The 21,263-nt window shown below is 42.6% G+C and overlaps 1 protein-coding gene across 1 annotated transcript in view; it reads right to left on the bottom strand.

Annotated features, from left to right (window-relative positions):
* Positions 1-21,263, bottom strand: part of LOC150016688 (IQ domain-containing protein H-like) — an 89,246-nt gene that overhangs the window by 5,978 nt on the left and 62,005 nt on the right. Inside the window, 2 exon segments of the mRNA XM_090270821.1 lie at positions 4,966-5,088; positions 13,819-13,989. Coding sequence (XP_090126947.1) covers positions 4,966-5,088; positions 13,819-13,989 — 294 coding nt within the window.

The following is a 21,263-nucleotide window of genomic DNA, read 5'->3' as shown; positions in this document are numbered from 1 at the left end:
TGTCTGTCCTATAAAGTTTGAATGGAGAGAAAAGAAATAACGTATTATGCTGAAAACAAAGTAAAGAAAATGTACTGCGCTAAGACCTCTAAGGCTGATTTGAACTAAAGTCTAAAGCTGTGTGCAAATATTGTGAGAAGCACATTTGGAAAGGCTGTCTCCAGAATATGGAGTAGATATGTTCTAGGATGGTGGTTTTTTAAAAATTGAGATGTAATTTACATGTAACACTGTGTGAGGTTAAGGTGTACAACATGTTCATTTGCTATAAGACCTCTATCACGTCACATAATTATTCCTTTTTTGCAATGAGAACATTTAAGATCTAGCCTTTTACAATTTTGAAGCATGTAATGTAGTATCATTGACTATAATCACTATGCTATACATCTCTGGAATTTATTTATCTTCTAGTTGCAAGCTTGTACCCCTTAACCATGAATCTCCAATCCTTATCACCCCACTGCCCTCGGTAACCCCCATTCTACTCTTTGTTTCTACGGGTCTGGCTTTTTAGATTCCACATATAAGTGATATCATATAATATTTGTCTTTGTCTGGCTAATCTCATTTAGCACAATGCACTCAGGGTCCATCCATGTTGTTGCAGATGGAAGGATTTCCTTTTTTCTCATGGCTGAGTATTACATTGTATATGTATCTTCTTTTATCCATTCATCCATCAACGGAAACTTAGGTTGTTTCCATATCTTTGATATTTTGAATAATGCTGCAGTGAACACGAGGGTACAGATACCTCTTCGAGATGGTGTTTCATTTCCTTTGGACAGATACCCAGGAGTGGAGTTGCTAGGTCATATGGTAGTTGTATTTTTAATTTCTTGAGCAACGCCCATAGTAGCTAACCAACTTATATTCTCACCAATAGTGTACAAGGTTCCCTTTACATCCTTAAATTTCATGTTCTGGCCAAGTGCCTCACTAGCCTCACCCGAATCCCAGCCCTGCCTGGGCATCTGCACTTTGTAAAGCTCCTCACTCAGGTCATTCTAAGGGGCAGCCCGGGTTGAGAACCACTGATGAATTATCTGTAAGGTGTCTCACATCCTTTACTGTGTTGCCCAATGCAGTAGCCACTAGCCACATGGGACTACTGAGAACCTGAAATATTAGTAATTGAAACAGAGATATGTTGTAGCTTTCAAAGACTTAGTATAAAAATGTAAACTATCTCAATAATTTTTATACTAATACCATGTTGAAAGGATAATATTTGCTTTCTGTTTGGAGAGGATCCTTTTCTTGATACTAATTTCTGAATCAATTAGGTAAGCTAGGTTACGCTGCAGTAATTAAAAACACAAACTCAAACAATTGTTAGTCGTTCATAACAACAAAATTGTGGTTTGCGCTCATGTTCCATTTCCCACATGGGCTGGCAGGGGTTTCTGGTCACCGTTGGAACGCTTGGGGACTCAGGCTGAAGGAAGCTCCATCTCCCAGTGTGTCCATGATTTCTGAGGCAGGAAAAGGATATGCCAACTCATGCAGTGGCTCTTCTAGGCTTCTGTAGAGAAAAGACGCACATCACTTCTCATATTTCACTGGCCAAACCAAGTTACGGTGCCATGCCTGGCTTCAGGGACAGGGTTGAGGAAGTATAATTTTGTTGTGTGCCTGGAAGGAGGAGAATGAGAATGTTTTAAAGAGTCTTAATGATTGCCACCATGGCAACATCCTGGCCTCGGGAAATGGTTGCTGGTGGTGGTGCAGCTATTTAGGACCGTGGCACATTGCCTGTGCGTGTGTGGGACCAGCCCCGCTCCACACTGTTGCAGGCAGTAAACAGAACACTTGCCTCCATATGGCTTTCACTGAAACTTCATTTCATTAGGAAATCAGTGGGGGTATTTTGTAGCATTGCAGAAATGCCAAGCATGAGATCCACCAAGTTGGTTACGAACGCAGCAATGCTTCCTTCCAGTGTTCAGCAAGGAAAAATAAAACTCATAGGGTGATTTCATTTCCCTTTTTTGTTTCTCCTGGAGATGTTGGACAAGAAACATCAGTTGAAATTATGTGATAATAATGGGAAGAAAAACATAATGTTGAGAATAAGGACTTTCAAGGGTTTTCTTTTTGGTGGCATTGACAACAATCTATTGTTAGTGATGCTTCTTTTTAGGAAAAGAGCACTGACGTTGAATTTGACCAAGAGTGGGAGCAGGTAGCAGAGGTGATACTGGTCTTTTTAGACTCAGCATAACCCAAGGAAGCAATAAAAGTTTAGAAAAGTTGTTTGTTAAACATAGCTTTTGTTTTTCTTTTGTAAGGCAGCGATAGTAGTGGTGGTTAGGAATAAGTCTGTGCTTCTTTAGCTAAGAAATACACAAGGGATATCATTTCATTTGAAATGTTTCCCAGAAGTCTTGGGTGGGTTGGTAACAGTATTTTGGAATGTAGACAGTCCTTGGGGGGAGGGGAGGCACAAAGGGGGCTGCTTGGTGTAAGAGAAAGAATCATGTTTGACTTTATGGAAATTATTGATTGAAATGTCAGTTCCACAGAATGGCTGTGTGATCTTGGGAAAGCGCTAAAGCTCTGAGCCTAAATTCTTCAGTGTGATATGGTAGAAATAATCTCTTCTTACAAGAGAGATACGAAGATTAGATAATGAATAGTCCTTAGTGCAGTGCCAGCACCTAGTAGGTGCTCTATAAAGGCTGGTTCAGCCCCTGCATAAGACAGGCAATTAAGAAAACAAATGGATGGTTCTGACCAGAAATGGACCCCAGAGTCTGGAAAGATAAGAACCCATCTCAGGAAAACTAGAGCAAGGATATTGTTGAAGAATTTCCAAATTTTTCAAGTAGTCACATGACTCTTTTTTTCTCTCTCCACATTTTTAGGACTGTTTTTCTTCTCTCTTTCTGCCTTCTTGTACTTTTGTTTATTATCTGCTTTCTTTCTTTCTGTTTATCTTCTTCTCCTTGTTTTTTTTAAAATGGATTCTTCCAGTTTCTAGATTTTATCCACTCTCTTTTCTTCTGTTATTTTTTTCTTCATATGGTTCTATCACTCCAATGCCCTCAGATTCTATTTTTCTTTCTTTTCTATTTCATATCTCATCTTTAAAAAAAATTTTATTCTCACACAAGGACATTTTTTCACTGCTTTTAGAGAGGAAGGAAGGGAAGAGAGAGAGAAACATTGATTGGTTGCCTTCTCATATGCGTCCTGACTGGGGTTTGAACCTACAACCTGGGTACATGCTCTGACCAGGAATCAAACCCAGGGCATTTCGATCAATGGGACAATGCTCCAACCATCTGAGCCATATCAGCCTGGACTCATAGCTCATATTTTATAAGTTGTTCAGCACAGCACAGGTGACCTGGAGGCAGAGTTGGGTTCCCAGTGCCTTTCTGCCCCTTTCTGTAAGTCTCCTCACCCTTAGCAGAACTTCTCCCTCAGCAACATCCACTGTTTTCCCTGGGCTGTGGCAGTCTGTTTCCCATACTAAAATTTTTTCCTAGAAATGAATCTGACCAACTCAGAGCCACAAAGGTATAAATAACATAAAATTTGGTGCTTTACTTTTCTCAGGGGTACTAGAACTTCAATCAAGTACAAAGCCTTTAGCCAAAGAAATAAATCTCTAATAATAATTTCAGGCAATAGAAGGTTATGGAGCACGTTTTCTTCTAGATAGGACACTTTCCCTGTCACATATGCTTATTCACAGAGCTTGTTCTGCTTTGATAATTTAGAAGAAAATAAAACAAATAGATTCAGATAAAGTTGAGATAGATTTAGCCACCTTCTGGTACATAGAATTGCTTCAGTCTAATCAGTTTGAGGCTGAACACTATTTAATTCCAAAGGGATTGTGTTGAGCAGATGTAACAATTAATTTCAGGTAAATCAGTTCAATCTGGTTTCTCTCATTCTTTCTATATTTTACTAATGTTAATGTAATTTGCAAGAGAACATGAGCTCCATTATACATGTTTGCAAACAGCATGAATCAATCTAAGCAGAGGGCCCCGTGCACCCTGACAGTGCCCTGCCATGTGGTGGGACCGCCAAGTGTCACTAGGGCCACTTTCTTCACTGTGGGCCTTGTGCTTAAGGTCTGTATGCTTTTCAAGGACCTATAAAGAGACTTGACCCCTGAAACATTCTATTTATTCTCAAGTATGAAAAATAAAAATAAATGTAGAACAGATGATCTACAAATCAAAACATTTGATCAACTGGTAATTGCCCAATTCTTATCTCATTATCTATAATATAAATGACATTTAATGTGAGAGGTGAATACACTTGAACATGTTTGATGTGATGTGGGATGGGTCTTCCACAAGTAAGAGTATAATGGGTCGCTCAGGTCTTGAACAGCTATCAGTGTCAGAGATTTGAAAATCTGAACCAAAGTGCGAAAAAACTCTCTCTCTCTCTCTCTCTCTCTCTCTCTCTCTCTCATGTTAGGACACAGGAGAAGTTCGCCTTTAGCAAGCCAGGAAGAGAGCCCTCACTTGGAACTGAATTGACCAGCATCTTCTCCTAGGACTTCCCTGCCTCCAGAATTGTGAGGAATAAATTTCTGTAGCGGTGTTTGGGGTGGCAGTCCAAGCAGACTGAGCTGAGGATGGATGTTGTTGATAAGCAACTTGGGTGGAATCAGGGAGCTTACGGGCACGCTTCAGGATCAAGATATGGCTCCCCAAATTCCTCTTCTGTCTGGTGAGCTACAGAGCTTTTGCTTTACCAAGGTGGGTGTGCAAGTTGGGGGCGGAGCTGAACGTCCCAGGGCCAGGTGCCATCCCCTTTTGAGCCGCCTTCCTGCCCTTCCCTCAGCAGCATCCAACTGTCCTCCAAAAACACGTCAAACTACAGTTTGAAGAGTATCTGTCTGAAGGGGCCCCACATTATTAGCTGCCTAGATTGTCCACACGCCTATATGTATCTGGTCTAGCTTTGGCTAACTGTCACCCTTCGTACCTCAATGTCATAGCCGATGCCATGGGCCTTACACATCTGGAGAAAAACATAGTGGAAAATCAGCGAGAGATTGTCGTGCCTCAGCTGGGTGGTCATCACTGCGTAGCGATGGGTGGCCTGCGACTGGAAAAGACCGCAACTGAATGTCAGACTCTTTACAAACTATTTAAATAAACTTTTGATTTTAGAATAGTTGTAGGTAAACAGAAAAGTTATGAAGGTGATACAGAGAGTTCATTTTTATTTCTATTGCTATCATCTTACATTGATGTGGTACATTTGCCATAATTAAGAAACCAACTTGCTACATTACTATTAACTTAAGTCCATTCTATGCTTTGATTTTATTAGTCCCCCCACCCTTTTTTTGTTCCAGGAGCCCATCCACATACTACATCATATTTAGTTGTCATGTTTCTTTGGGTTTTTCTGGACTGTAACAGTTTGCCGACTTTCCTTGTTTTTGATGATCTTGACAGCTTTGAGGAGTGCTGTTCAGCTGTTTTGTAAACTGCTTCTTGGTTTTGGTTTGTCTGATGTTTTTCTCATGATTAAAATGGGGTAATCTGTTTCTGAGAGGAGGACTACATAGGGGAACTGCCATTTTCATCACCTCCTATCAAGGGTACTTGTATCAACACGACTGAGGAGGCCAATCTTGACCTGGCTAAGTCAGTTTTTGTCAGGTTTTTCACTGTAGGCATACTTTTGCCCTTTCCATAATGTGTTCTTTGCAAGCAAGCCACTAAGTACAGTCCACCTCCTTGAGAATTGTGAAAAATGTTATTTCAACTGCTTAATTTGTTTGAGAAACTGCTATTCTTTATCTCATTTGCCTATCAGTGGGAGCTGCCCCAAAGGAACTGGTTATAGTAGGCCTAAAGTATTAAAATTATGATATTTCCTCAAAACATTGAAGATTTAATATGTACAGAAGAAAGTATTCAATCCTGGTAGGTCCGCAGCATGTCCTTTGTGAGATGTGATAGTTGCCTCTGACAACTGAGCTATATTTGTCTTTGGATAACTGGAAATTTGGAGAATGGCAAATGGGGCCATGGCCCAGCTTTGGGCACAGGAAATGAAGGTACCTGGCTCAGATTTTGAATTTTAGGGGTCCTCAAGTGCTGGTCAACCAGGTGCCTGCTTTAGTGCAGTACTTGGAATAGGAGAAGGAAAAAGAGATGCTGTTGGTTCCCAGCTGGCTGCAGGGGAACTGGGACTGACCTAGTGCCCAGAGAAGAATGAATGTCTCTCTCCCCACCCCTCTCTCAAACACACACACGCACACATTTCATGTTCAACTTTTGAGATATGTTTCCCCAGCCTATTATGTTCCTTCAAGATTTAATAAAGTATTATATCTGATGGTCATGTTTTCAGTACTATTAATTAAGCCTGCCCTTCCCACATGTATGCAGAGTCCACATCTACAAATATGTTGGGCTCCCCAGGCTTCTGCATCTTGAGTTGTGCACTTCTGTTAGTATTGTCCTATTTGTAGCCACTGAGAATTTTCTTTTTACAAAAGAAAATCTGTTTGAGCCTCCTGTGCCTCGCCACTGTACTTATCACCTGACCTAGTGTGAGTTGTTGCCCTGGTTGTCTCTCTCATGTGGCCAGAGGCTTTCTGGGGGCAGGCACTGTGTGTGGTTTGTGAATCCCCAGGCTGGGCATATCGCAAGCACAACACAGGCTTTCTGAATGGAAGAAAGAACGGATAAATGAAATACAGTAAGTGAATGGCATTTCCCTCTGACCTGAGACTTCAAAAGATATAATTCATGGAACTTCCAGTTAATGAGTGCTTCGGGGCAGAAGCAGGTGATTTCAAGGCACAGAGGTCAGTCACACCATCCCTAGAGTAGAACACCTCAGGGAAGTCACTCCAGGCCTTGAGCTCAGAGGATATCATTTGGAAGAGGGTGTGGCTCTGGTGGACTTAGCAGGAGTTATTGGTGGGATGACAAGAACCAGCTACAAGCAACTGTGACTCCGCTGTTCAGTCAATTGGGAAGACATGTCACCAGGCCTGCTCGCTTTGCCGTGCCAGGCCATGCCAGGCCGTGCTGGGCTGTGCCATGTTCCTGCCAGCACAGTGAAGGCCCACAAGCCTGAGCTTTGTATATGGAAGTGAACTGTAAATACTCTGGAATTCCATTGTGGTTACTGAGCATGTAATTGCATGGTAATTACCATGAATTCACAAGATAATTCCAAGGTTATTTTTGTCTTCTAAACTTGTCTTATGCTGCCATAGTATATAAGCTAGCAAATACAAGATCAGGCCCCAGTCAGAGAGGAAGAGAGGTAAGCAGGCATCTGGTAGCTCGATTCAGCTCAATGCTATTTATCTTGGCTCTAAACCATGCAGAAGAGCTCAGTGTCCACTATTTCTGGACAGCAAGTAAGGACAGACTGTCCTGAGGTTTCTTTCTCTCTACAGAGACAGACTATAATACCCCCTCCACCTAGACCTCAGCTTATGACTCATGAAGAATCTAAAAGGAAAGCCAGGATATTTGGTATATGTCTCCAATATGCCTCTTCTTTCCATTACCATCACCATCCTAACCCAGACTCTTTTGGCCTGAAGAACTGCTTTTCATTCCTGTGTGGGAGGTGGGGACACTCTAGCATTTTCTGGAGTGGGAAGGTTCCATGGAGTTGGACTGACTGAGACTCAAAACCTGACTAGGCCACTTGCTAGATGTGTGATCTTGGATAAGTCATTTAACTTCTCTGACTTCTGATGATTAAATAAGCATCTAGCCAACTTCTGGCACAAGATAAATGGTAGCTAGCTCTTATTTTTGTTGCTGTTTCCTTGAAAGTATGTACAAGATCTAGAGTCCTTTGGACCTACACTAAATGAAATTTCCCAGGCTGGCCTTTTCCTTGCTGGTCACTGGAATTCTCAGCATTACCACCAGATTGTCTCCCGAACCCAGGTTGGTCAATGCTCAGAATATTTCATGTCTCCTTCTTGCCTTCAAGATGCTGTCCAGCCCTGGCTGGGTAGTTCAGTTGGTTGGAGCATCCTCCTGATACACCAAGGTTGAGAATTCGATCCTCAGTCAGGACACAGACAAGAATCAACCAATAAATGCATAAATAAGTAGAACAACAAGTTGATGTCTCTCTCTTTCTCAAATCAATAAATAAAAATTAAAAAATAAACAAACAAGATGCAGTCCACATACCTGGTTTGGCAGGCAGACACTCTCAAACTTGCTCAGAGGACTGCTCCAACCACTTCTCTCACTTCCTATTCCCCAGATTCTCTGCCTCAGCCCATCTGGTTCATTGTCAGCTCCTAACAGACCACAGGTTCTCTTTGGCTTCTGTTCCTTCTTCTGGGGGAGGCTTCCCTCTCCTTGACACTCAGTGACTGTCCTAGTCTTTAAGGACAGACCAAGTTCTGTGTTGTTAATAATGTGTTTCCTGCCCCTATCAGTCCACATTTTTTCCCAAGAACTTTAGCAGCAGGTTGCAAGGCTGTTGCTCAAATGGCACTGAAATGAGGGCTTGGGTTTCCCCTTGCGTATGTGCTACTTTATATTTCTTTCAACTCCTCAAGGATGGGGAGTGTGTCAAATGTCTCTGTATCCCTAATGTTCGGTGAAATTCCTGGCATATATTAATTGTGCAATCATAATGCTAATTGTGCAATTATAATGAATTAATAATTGTGCAATCATAGTGTTAATAAAGGTAAACATATATGAGAAACCTACTTTTTAAAGACTTAACCAAATCTGTGGTTTCTGTAGGAAAAAGTTGTCCATCATCTAGACTTGTCTTTTATCCAACCTGATAGCATCGGTGACAATGTTGTCTTGAGGTTTACCTGAGCACATAAAGACCCTGAAACAGTGTCTGGTACAGAGTAAGCACTGAAAAAATGTTAGTTATCATTATCATTTGTTAATTAAAATAATTTCACGAATAAGAAAAATTATTTAAAATAAAAACTGACCAATTGTCCAATAAACCTTTTCATTAGAAAGGGACATGAACCAGAAGCCCTGCGTTTTGCCACTTACTTAACTTTATGCCTTTGGGCAGCTCATTTAACTTTGCACAGCCTCAGTTTCCTATTCCATAGAATGGACATGATAACCCTTGTCTTCCTTATTTCTCGGGTTTATTATGGGGGTCAAATACGCTTGTGCCTTTTCAAAGTACAAAGCATTATACAAAGAGAAAACATCATTTTTACAAGGTTGACTTGTGTAGTCTACTCTCTTCAGATGTTGTAAAGTCTGCCAAGGACATCATGACCTAAATGGGTTTTATGGTATCAGAAGACTCCTCCATGCCCCTCTGGCCCATTCAGTGCTCACTGAGTCTCTGCTGAGCACTGAGCAGATTGGAATCCAGTGGATAAAGGCACCATGCCTGGAAACAACTTCATCACCCAGGGAGATGAAACCTCTTTTGGAAGAAGAGCTTTCTCATGGCCTCAACCAGAGACTTCTTCAGGGATGAGCTGAAGCTCTTCTTTGGGGCTGGGTCATTGACGCTCAGCCAATGCAAGGCAGGTTGGGTAGTACAATGGCTTTAAAGTCTGGCAGACCTGGGCTTTAATCTTGGCCCCCACACTTGCTTGCTGAGTGATCTTCTACAAGCTGCTTAACATTTCGTAACCTCAGTTTTCTTATCTAAAAACGAGCATAATAACAGCACCTGCCTAATATATTGGGTTATGTAAAGATTTATGTAAAGCACTTAGGTAAAGTACCTGGTGTGGCGTCAAGGCTTGATACATCCTGAATGTTATTATCATATTATTATGTGCATTACAGTTATCTGCTGACCTATCTGTGTTCTTTAATAAAGTTGGAGCTCTTCGCTACTCATCCTTATAGCCTCTGGGCTTAGTAGAGTGTCTGGCACAAAGTAGTTACCGAGTAAATACTTGCTGAATTTACTTCTAGTTGATTCTTGCTGAAAGTATTAACTGATAGCTAAGGTAATGGCTGATGAGGACTTAGGATGTGACCTGTCACAACATTATTGCTTCTTTCTAAAAGATTCTGCACGAAAAAGACCTTTTAATGCAGGGTTGGGTTACGGAGGGATGGGCCCTTCTTGCGTCCCTTTCCAGGACATGCCCCACCCTACAGCACCCTACTGTTTGCAAGGCTGCCTGGGCCAGGCTTGGTATAGAGCCCTATTTTATAGGCCCAATAAATCAGATCTTTCAAGAGAGCTTGGGGGCCATTTGGTCCTCCCTAATTTTACAAATGAGGAAATTGAGGCAGACAGAGGATCAGAATTCATGACCCCTGACTTCTGAGCAGTGCTCTTCACTCCAAATTCCCACTGGCCACATTTGGAATGTGTGTGAATTTCAGAGGTTAGCCTTTTCTAGTAAAACAAGGGGGAAAACAGAAGACAAAATATTATTGGTAGAAGTCTAGTTTTATTAAACTACCTTTCTAAATCACAATCTAACAAGAATGCTTCAAGCCAAATAAAGGAAGCTGGAAATACTCCTTTTCACTGGAGAATATAATTTTGCTTCAGCCACAATTTAAATTGATTTAGTTCTGAGCACCAGCACTTGAAGTGTAGAGCATATTCTATTTTCGCCATGATACTTGTTTTGACAGTGATGCATTTCAGTTGACATAGTTGAAATCCTTATGTAATAAATCTCTGCCTGAAAATTAATCATGTTTATAATATTCTGAGAATTAATAACACCCATTGCTCAAATCATTAACTTAAAAAAAGGAGCTTCCAAAATCTGTTCTTGGCAGTAAGGGACCACAAATAAATGAATGTTTGATAAAATAATCCAAGTAGCAGTTTAACAAGCGTAAACTTGAATGTGGTTGCAATAACACAGAACTATTGTTTAAGGGTTGGCAGAGGCTGATGAGGTTCTTATTTCAGTTACGAAGCAGGCAACCACATGCATAATGAACTGCTCTCTGAATTATTAATGTGCTGCTTATTTAGCCTCATCTGTCTGGAAGATAATGTATCCTAACTCTAATGAGTGATTGGTTTTGTACATAATTACAGTAGCAGCAGTAGTGGGGGAAATGTGTGCCTTCAAAGAAGGAGCTCTAAAAATAAAGTCATCACATAAACTTCGTGGTTGCATTCTATCAAAATCAAACCCGAAGCATTTGAGAATTCATAATAAATTACAGGAGACAGAACCATTATTAACATCGTAATTTAACACAAAAGGTTTTACTTAATCATTCATTACAGACCATGTGCTGTTAAAAATGCTTATAAATGACTTGGGTTGTTTGAAGATGTTTGCAGAGATGGTCCCTTCTGACTGCTCACCAACTGCGGTGCGGAGAGGCCATGGATGATGAGGAGGCGTAAAGACAGGTAGGAAAGGATAACGATTTCTGCCCATTCTGACAGAATGTTAATTAAAAGTTTAAAAGTTGTTAGGTGACTCCTTTTCATTTCTAAAACATGCACCTCTGGGACTCATCCGATCTTGTTTCTGCATTTAATTGGTTATTTGTAGAAGATACTGGATCACAAACTTGTGCACCTGGTCTAAATGGATCTAAATGACAGTTCTTTGCCACCTGTTTCTGACATGGGACAACAGTTCTTCTAAGAGTCCAGAAAAAGTTTTGCATTTTCCTGCATAGCATATTACTTAAAGGAACAGGCCCAAATGAAGTGTTTTATAGGTGTTAGTTCTGAATGCGCCCTCATTATGGCTTTATCTGTGCGCTTCCTTTTTCTTCAGTTTTCAAAGGGGGCTGTCAACTGACTGATCATAAACCTGATGGCATCACAGTCTGTTCACACTTGTTTAGGAAGCTTCACTTTGGTTGTAAATTGCACGTGTGTACAAGTGTGCGTGCTTTTCTAAAAAGTCGCCTATCACATATGTGCACATGCATGGGAGCAGGTGTGTGCACACACACGCATGCACACACAGTGGCACCGAGGTGAGAACATTCATTTATCTTCCTAAAATCTAAAGCACTTTCAATTTACCCCAACATTAGGAAACCGCATAGCTTTCCTTCAGTGACTATAGAGACATTTGAATTATTGAAGATCATAATGCTTCCCTCTTGAATGCAGGCAACTCCTAGAAGTGTCTAAGACTTTTGATCACAGAATTCCCGCATGTTGCCTGCAGCTAAGATTGAAACCTACAGGCAAGATGGAGGATAATGAGAGAGTGCTTCTAATTCTAAGTACAACTTCTGCTTACAGTCTTATGAAGCAACATACTTAAATGCAGCCAATTGTCTTTGCAAGCCTCCTGTTGAATACTAACTCAGCTTCCATCTTCATTTTAGAAATGTCACAGAGTTAGGTTCACTAAGTCAGAAGGGCTCAAGTTTTACTGTTGTCCTTTCCCCTAGCACTGAGCTGAGGGTTCTGTAGGTCCCTTTGGTGAGGAGGAAGGCCCCAGGTGTGGTTGGACCTCAGAGATTCTCAGCAGGTCCTGAGACCTAATTAAAATGGGTTGATTCTCCTCCCCAGTCCAACTCTACTTCTCTTCTTAATAAGCAAAAAGATCAAGGGGATTCCTTTGAGCAGGATTCCTGGTCCTGGTACCTTACAGGACAAGTGATTGGGAGGAGAAAAAGACTACTGCCAACATCCCGCAAGACAGTTGGCACCCTCTTCAAGCTACTCTTCCAAAGGCACACCAGGTTCCTGCCAAGGAATGTGACTGTGGAGACCCTGGGGGACTGTCAAACAAGGACTCTTTAAATCCAGAGGCATCTCCTGGGCCCAAAGAGACTCTGCCCAGAGGCAGGAGAGACTGCTCTGAAAATGTACCTCTAGGGCACCAGTGTGGCATCCTATTATCACTGGAATTCCTCTTTTATCTGTTTGATATATTTGGATCTCAAGTAGAGTTTCATTTGCAAAAAGGTTTCGAAGCCCACTGTTGCAGAGGCAGAAGGATCCTCTGGCAGCTGTCAGAGCAGCTGTGGCCAGAGAGCCCGTCCATTCTCAGATCCCACCTACACTCAGGGCCTCTTGTCCTCCTTCCCATGACTGGCCTAGCCCACTGTCCCCATGGGGATCTACCCTCTGTTACCTAGGGTTCTGAGGTTGGTAAACCTCAGCCGGCCCCAGGACTGCTGGCCTCAGCCGTCCTAGCGCTGGGCTCGTGATGAGATGGGCTTGTGATGGGGGCTATGGGAAGAGGCAAATCATGGGAGGCCTCATTAACCCAGCTGGGAAGCTGGGATTTTTTTTTTCTGAATATGAGAGGAGTCATTTCAGAATCCCAGGTAGAGGAGCAACATGCTGAGGTTTGCATATCACCTTGGCCACCTGGGTGTGGGGATAAGGGTGTCCTGTCAGCCTCTGGCCTAACCCATCATGAAGAAGTATAGGGAAGGGAGACAATGAATGCAGTTTTGGATGGTTTGACCCTGAGGACTTCATGGAGAAGTTATGTAGAATATTGGGTCTAGAAGGCTGAAGCTCAAAACAGCAGGCGGGGGCTGGGGGTGGGTGGGGGGTGGAGTGGCGTGGGGGCAAGAAAAAACATGGGTTTTGTGAGAAGTTGCTGGGAATTGAAGCAGTGGGTATAATGTGCTTGTCCAGGGAAGTGACTTGGGAAGAGAACTGAGGGAAACGCCAAGCAGATGTAACCCTGGGAAACCGGGTGCTCTCTCACCCTTCCACCCAGATCTCCCTCCTTCTGGAATGCTCTCTCCCCTTTCCTTTGACCAATGCATTCATATTCCAAAACCGCATTTCGAAAAGGTTAAGTGGCTTGCCTGAGGTTCTTCCCTCTCTCTAAACTCAAAGTGCCTGGCACCGCCAGAATTCAGTGAGCAGGGGCTGAGTGTTGCTGAACGCGGGGAGAGTCAGGAAGTTGCTTACCGGCACTGACAGGGCGTCAAGGCAGCTCATATTCTTCTCTGTCTTGGGAACAGGGCGGGGCACTGTGAGGGTGCTAAACCTGCAGTCCAGATGGCCATCGGTCAGGTATAAGGTGAGCTGAGTCAGGGCCAGCTGGTCACTGTATGAGAGGTCGAGGCCTGTTGCCCACACCTGATTAAAACAGGAGTGTGGGTGAGACTAGCCACTTCCGGGAGAAAGTCATATCCTCCCAGCCCAGCCCAGCCCTGCCCAGCCCACGCCAGACACAACTGAGCCAATGAACATGTGACTCCACAGAGTGGATGTGTTTGCTTCTGTTTCTATTTCTTTTAATGGAGGGCTGGAACCTCCAGTCTGATTGTGATCAAAAGATTCAAGGTTCTCGTGGGAAGTTACACGAGTGAAAACACCTGGGCAAGGTAATCCGCTGGAGATGCCCAGTTCCGAAATGTTCCTGTGGACTTGGCTCTTTCTGCCCATGGTTTGCCATTTCTAAGATGGTCAGGGCAATGCTTTCTACTGAGAAATGAGACTGGGCAGAAGCCTCAGAGGATGGGGAAGTAAAGGAGAGCAAACACAGGGGGAAGAGTGAGCATATATGGGAAAAGGGCAGTTTGCCCTGATTTCAGAAAAAGCAGTGCTGGCCTCTCGGGGATTTTCAATAAGATACTTAAAGGAAACTTGTGGTTGGCATGTAAGTCTTAGCTGTACCACTATTTTACTACGCAAATACAGGAAAGTCACTCCGCTGCCCCACAATGTCACAATATCCTCAACTGGGAAACAGTGGTAACACCCACACAAGTGGAATCACAGGATTATTAGAATACTATGATGCAATAAAAACAAAAATGCTTTGAAAACAGACATTTATAATCTATATGCTACTATTGCATAAGCTACTACTAGTGATGTCCATTAATTTCTTTGACATATATTTACTGAGCATCTATTATGTGCTACACTGGAGATGACAAATGTGGGTCACGTGTCAACTCTCCCCTGTCCTGTGGCAGACCATCCTGGAGTGCCCCTGTGATCTCCCACCCCACATGCATCCAGTAGCACCCTAGAATCCTCCTCAGTTCAATGTTTAAGACATGGTGTTGTGCTAGTCAAAGGTGAATAGGCACAGAGGTTCTGCAATCAAGAAGGGAACATAGAGACATACGTATTCAATTACAGTACGTATATAGAACTGCGATATAGAGAGGCACTACTGTAATTACAACACAGTGCAATACATGATATAATAAAAGGATGGAACAAAGTCCTACGGGAGCAGAAAGGAAGGAGAGACTGAGTCTGTCTGGTGAAGTCAGGGCTGCATCATGGAGAAGGTGGCATCTGAGCTTTGAAAAGCAACACAAACATGACTGGCTCCCATGTACCTAGTACCTACAACGTGGAAGGTACATTACAAACACCTCAGATATTTATAATAACCTAAAAATAACACCCCCATGTCAGAGATAAAGAAACCAAGGTGCAGAGAGACACCCATGTCCACGTAGCTAGGAAGGGGTAGTGGGGTAGTGCTGGGATTTGAATCCAGTTCTGCTTGGCTTGAAGCCCACCCTCTTCCCAATGTCTGCTGGAGGAGACAGCATTGATCTTGGCCCAACTCACTCTTACCCTGTACGAGTTTCCCAGTCAGATTAGAAGCTAAAGTTGCAGAGGATCAAAACATGTTATTGTTTAATATAACCCACGCCATGGAAATATCTTGTGGAGAAAACATGAAGTATTGTATTTCTGGAGTATGCTGTAATTAGCTGTAATGCATTTTCACTGTAGGAAGTTGGAAACGAACACATTTTCATGAAGACTTGATTAAACATTTTTTTCCTCTTAGAAAACCTACATGTGCCCCACACACCAACTCGGTATGTTAAAATACATAATACATCTGCCCTAGAGTGGACTCCTCTCAAACAAATCTAGCAGTGAGTGACTCGAGTAAGCATTGAATGCAAATGGCATCATTATAAGGATATTAAGAGGTCAAGCTGTCAAGGCCCCTTGCTAAACTGAAGCTAATTTCAGGAGTCATATCCGCACAGCAATGCCCTTTTATAATAGCAAATAAATTACATTTGCAACAATTGTTAAAAACTAACTGCCAAGTATCTGTTGCAGTTGTAAATATCCTATTTGTCAACTTAGATATTTCCTGCTGTATGGCATGAAATGCAAATCAGATGGGGACAGCTACTTTTCCTTAATATGAGCAGGAACTTGCTATTCTTGCGTGTCAGGCAATTTTTTCAGAGCCTCAGTCTTGGCATTCTAGTGTCCTTGATCAAAGGGAAATAAATATACAAACTTGATTCATATTTATGTTAATAATATTAACGTCTTGGTGATAAGGATTTCAATGACAAGGTAGTACCCTGTGGGGGAAAGAGTGAGAACCAAGGAGTCAAGGGCCTGCACCTGACCCTCACAAACTGTAAACTTGAACAACTTATTTAAGCTCTCTCCATCTCAGCATCCTTAAGTGTAAAAGGAGCAAATGATAACATCTATGGGATTCTGAAAACAAAATAAAATAAATGCACACAAAATTGCCTATCACAGGATAAAGTTTGATACCAATGTTACTTATGATTATTGAACATTTGAGAGAAGTAGGATCTCAAGGAGACACATTTTCAGTTGCCTATGTAGCTATTTGCCCCATTGAATCACCGTTTTCCTCATTTGTAATCATGGTGATCAACCTCACAACTCAGTCTAGTAAGTGGTTAGGTTTGGGCAACATTGGTATTACTCTATCTCCATCGGACCACTGATGATACTGAGATCAAAAAGCAGTTTTGGGGTTTGCCTAAGATTATAGGGCACAGCCCTGAACTCTGGTCTTCTAGAGCCCTGTACATTTGCTTTCCCAGGCTGCCTTCACCCTTGGTTCACAAAAGAAATAGAACACATTTCTTTAAGGCTTTTCCTCAACAGCAGGCTTGCTTGGATTGCTCAGATAATGGTTCTGTTCTCCATCTGGTTTTTCCAATGCAGACATTGCCTGAGGCATGCTTATTTTGTGTACAGGGTTTCCTTTTTCCCCTCTAGACTGTCAGCCCTTCTGGGAAAGCTGCTGGGTCTTTGTCTTCCTACAGCACCCTGTGTCTGGGCCAGGGCAAAGCCTGCACTTCACTATGAACTCCTGGCAACCTGTCAAGAACAGGGTGGGTCTCCTGAAGCTGGTTCCGATTCAAATGCTGCAGATATCCATTGAGCATCTCCTCCCTGCCAGCCCCAGGCTTTCACACATACCTCACTAATCTTATTCTTGATTTTGGATTTCAATGTTCACTTTAGAACCTAACTCTGTCTGCGCTGGATATGCCCCTCACAGTCTGGGTGAGTGACGAGAGTGGCCTGTACAAAGGCCCTGTGAGTGGGGCGGCGGAGAAGTGGATGGGTTCTTAAATGTTTAGGAGGTGGCTTTGATATGACTTGTAGGACTTGTAATGACTAGCTTGACAGATAAATTGATTAGATGTGAGGGTGAGGAGAAAACATCACTGAAGGTTAAGAGTTAGAAAAATCCTTAAAAATCATCTAATACAATCAGTTTACTTTGTAAATGGAGCAACTCTGGGATGAGAAGTGAAGTGATTTGCCCTAGGTTACGGAGCCAGGTAGCGAAGGTGTGGGATGGGAAACCAAGGTGTTTCAGCAACCAGTCATAAATCACTTGTTGATAGTTCTGTGATTGATTGATGATAGTCAAAAATCACTTTGTTAAAAATGGCTAGAATACCAGAGAGATTTACATCAAGGCCTTAAGAAGCACAAGCAATGTAAAAACACTCATCTCAGCACTACTTGCAATATTGAAAAATTGCAGCTGTCCAGCTTTTGGATTTTGGTTAAGAGGATTTTGACACAGTCAGGTGATAGGCTAGTCTATGATATTAGCACTAAAGATAATGATTGTGAATAACTTTTGGTGATGTAGAAAGAAACCACAAAATAGCAAGAGAAGGATGTAACATTGTGTGGGCAATATGACTTCAACTTTGCAAAAATAATGCTATGCATAGAAAAGACTAGATGAGCATATAACAAAATGTTAACAGTCTATTGTTAATATTAGCAGTATTATGACAAGTGCAATCACATAGACTTTCATGTCTAATCTAGATTGGCACTATGTAATATGGTAATCTGCAGCCACTTGTGGCTGTTTAGCACTTGAAATGCAGCTGGTTCAAATTGAGATGTGCTATACACATAATCTACACACCAGATTTTGAAGACTAAGGGGACAAAAAGCATGAAATATCTCAGAAATTATATTTTATACTGGTTACACATTCAATGATAATATTTTGGTTATGGTAGGTTTAATAATACACATTAACATTATGTTCATCTCTTTGTAAATGAGGCTACAGAAAATAAAAATGACCCATGTGGTTTACATTCTATTTCTGTTGGATTGGTTGCAAAAAGGCCCCTGCAGCTTCAGCAGGGCCAGGCCAGTAGGAGCGGTGCTGCCGCCGCCCAGCCCTCCGCTGCCCCCGCCGGCTATGCACTGGACGTGGTGCTCACTGCAGCTGCCTGGGCCAGCTGGGGGCTTTTGAGAGGCAACCGATAGATGTTTCTCTCTCACAGGTATGTTTTTATCCCTCTCTCTCTCTCCCTTCCCCTCTCTCTCTCTCTCTCAAAAAAAAAAAAAAAAAAAAAAAATCTATAGATGTTTTGCAGACCCATCTCTAGGTTTTCTTTTCTCCTCCTCCTCTCCCCTTGACCTCTCCTCCTCTTCCTCCTCTGGGTAAGAAGAAGGAGGCTCCAGAAGAATAAGTGACTTGCTAAGGCCCCAGCTCTCAGTGCCAGGGTCTGGGACAGATAGTTGTGATCCTTAGTAAGTCACCTCTTTAGACCACTTTCCTCAACTAATCACTGGGGATAATAGTTTTGGTGGACCTTTCCTCAAAGTTGCCTCTAGATGCATCTATGAGGCTAAACAGGAAATTGTGAACATTTCTCACTGGTGGAGAATTTTTTAAGCTACTGATTCTCAAACAAAGGCAACAGAGAGATGCCTCACTGAGACGTCACCATCCACAGAGACGGCATCCAAGTGCAGGGTGTGCTCCCCAGCCTGCCCTGCTCAGCACTTGTTTCGGCTGAGGGAAGTGTGCGCCACTCACCTGCCCACATTCATGTCTTTATTCACAGTCCCCACCTGGCAGGAAACCCACCACTGCACCACTTGTCTTTCTAGAGCTACACCAAGCCCCCGGTCGGACGCATGGGTGCCCATAGCTCTGCCTAAACTGTAGAGGACAGGCCTCCTGCCAGGCGCCTCTGCTTGCTGGGCAGTGCAGCCATGGGTAGGCCAAGGCTCCCTCTGTCCTTACCAGTTTGGCTGCAGAGCCAAGGGCTTATTTCCTACTTACAACTGTGGAGGCCTGGAATCCACTGAGCAGAGAACTGACACGATCTAATTTATATTTTTAAAGGGTTACTCTGATTGTGGTGGTGAGAAGAGACCATGAGGGGCAAGGATGGGAACAGGGTGGCCAGCCATTTACGAGGCTGCTGCAGTAACCTGGGTGAGAGATGATGGTGGCTGGACCAGCCTGGTAATACCAGAGGGTAAAAGAAGTGGTGGAGGCAAGTAGCTTCGATGAGGAAGAACACTGCACATCAGCGGCAGAGTTGGCCTTGCCCTTCAGTCTCCGTGTTGATCATGTTGATCTCAACTTCCTCCCCTCTGCGCCTCAGTTTCCTTGTCTATTAACAGTCTTTATTTCTGAGGCTTTGTGAGGATCAGGGACTACAGGAGACACTGTGTAAGACTAGTATTGTGGGGAGTGGTGGACACACATCTCTTTGGACCTTGACTTCTTTCCTGTGTGACTTTAGGAACAGAATCTGGGGTGGGCGTAAGAACTCCCTTGCTTGGCTCTTGACTTTGGTATCCTTGCCTGCTTTCCAAAGACTGGGAGCATATTGACCTCTTCTCAGATGCTGTTTAAAAACAGGCTCCAGAATCCTGGCTTTCACACTGAGAATGTACTTTCTTGGTGCTCTCTCTTCTCCCTTTTGTCTTTGAATCACCAGGCAGCATCAAGCTCGCTGTTGTGGTAAATAACTCACCTGATACTTTATTTTGAAGAAGGTGGCACAGGGCACTGCAAGAATGTTCAGTTAATAAGATAATATGATTATGCTATTTGTTAAGAATCGTTGGAATTACATAAAAAGTCAATAGGCAGAGGGATTGCAGCCTCTTGGCATGTTGCCACCTAGTGGCGGATTCTGGGATGGCCCAGGCTCTTGCAGAGGCAAAGAACTGCGGTTGCTGCTGAGTGGGACAGTCATCTGGGTCCTGATCAACCGTTGAGATTCTTAGTATTCATCTTGGAGGCCTTCCCTTCTGTCTTTATTAATCCTATTTATCCTTCTGGGCACGATCTAAATCACTGCTCCGCAAGGCTGTCGCTGAGCAATAAAGGGCAACCATTCTCTGTACCATCTACCCCGGACGCTGCCTTATAGTGGGCCTCTGGAGTCCTGGGGCCAGAGGCAGCAAAAAATCTGGGCCCTGCCACTGAACGCTCAAGACCCAGCAGTCCTCCATGCCTAGGGCCTCCACGATTTTCAAAGGCCTTCGAAATGTTTGGATTCTGGGGGGGAAAAAAAAGCTACTGGCTCCCAAATAAGAAAACTGCAAAATAACCATAAACATTTTAAAAAGATCAACTAAACTGACAGGTCAGTGAAATGCAATTCTTATGCAGTCATGTTTATTCCATGAGAGTACATTTAGTACATTTGATATGATAGAGGATGATGAAATCTCTAAAACCAAAAACACTGAGAGCTCAGAGAGGTCTTAAACAGCTCTGTCCTGCAGACCTAAATTGACCTCCATCATTCCCATGTCCTCATTTATGAATAAGGACTCTGGGAGGTGAACTGACTCGCTCACTTCCCTCACTTAGGAGAAGTGCTGGGATGAAAGCCCACAGTTTCCATGGGACCAAATTATCAGCATTAATAACCCGATCTCTTTGTAGTGCCAGAATTTTCTCTGTGACTTAGGAAATTTTTTCAGGATTTGCAGCAACTATGTTCAAAATTAATTTGAGGATATAAAATGAAAGATATTGAAATTAAACCTGCATCATCAACAGCTGCCTTTGTTTTTCACTTTTGTAAAAAAAACAAACAAAATCACAAATCTTTTCATATACCCTTGCCTTCTTGGCTTCCTTTCCCAAGTTTCCCCTGCTTCTTTTATAAACTTATTATCCCCCCTCTTTACTTTTAAGACTGATGGCTTAACTGATATTATTTGTATTCTTAATGTATAGAATCACTCACTTTTTTCTTTTTAAGTATTTCCTCACTTTTTTTTTTATTACGAATTTTGGGAAGGCGAGTCTTTTTCATTTTGATATTAAGCACTAAACTATAATAAACAT

This window comes from Furipterus horrens, unplaced genomic scaffold (genome assembly GCF_987537825.1).
Source record: "Furipterus horrens unplaced genomic scaffold, mFurHor1.1.pri manual_scaffold_3, whole genome shotgun sequence".
Classification (NCBI taxonomy): domain Eukaryota; kingdom Metazoa; phylum Chordata; class Mammalia; order Chiroptera; family Furipteridae; genus Furipterus; species Furipterus horrens.
The sequence above is the reverse complement of the archived record's forward strand: the minus strand, read 5'-3'. Positions and strand labels throughout refer to the sequence as shown.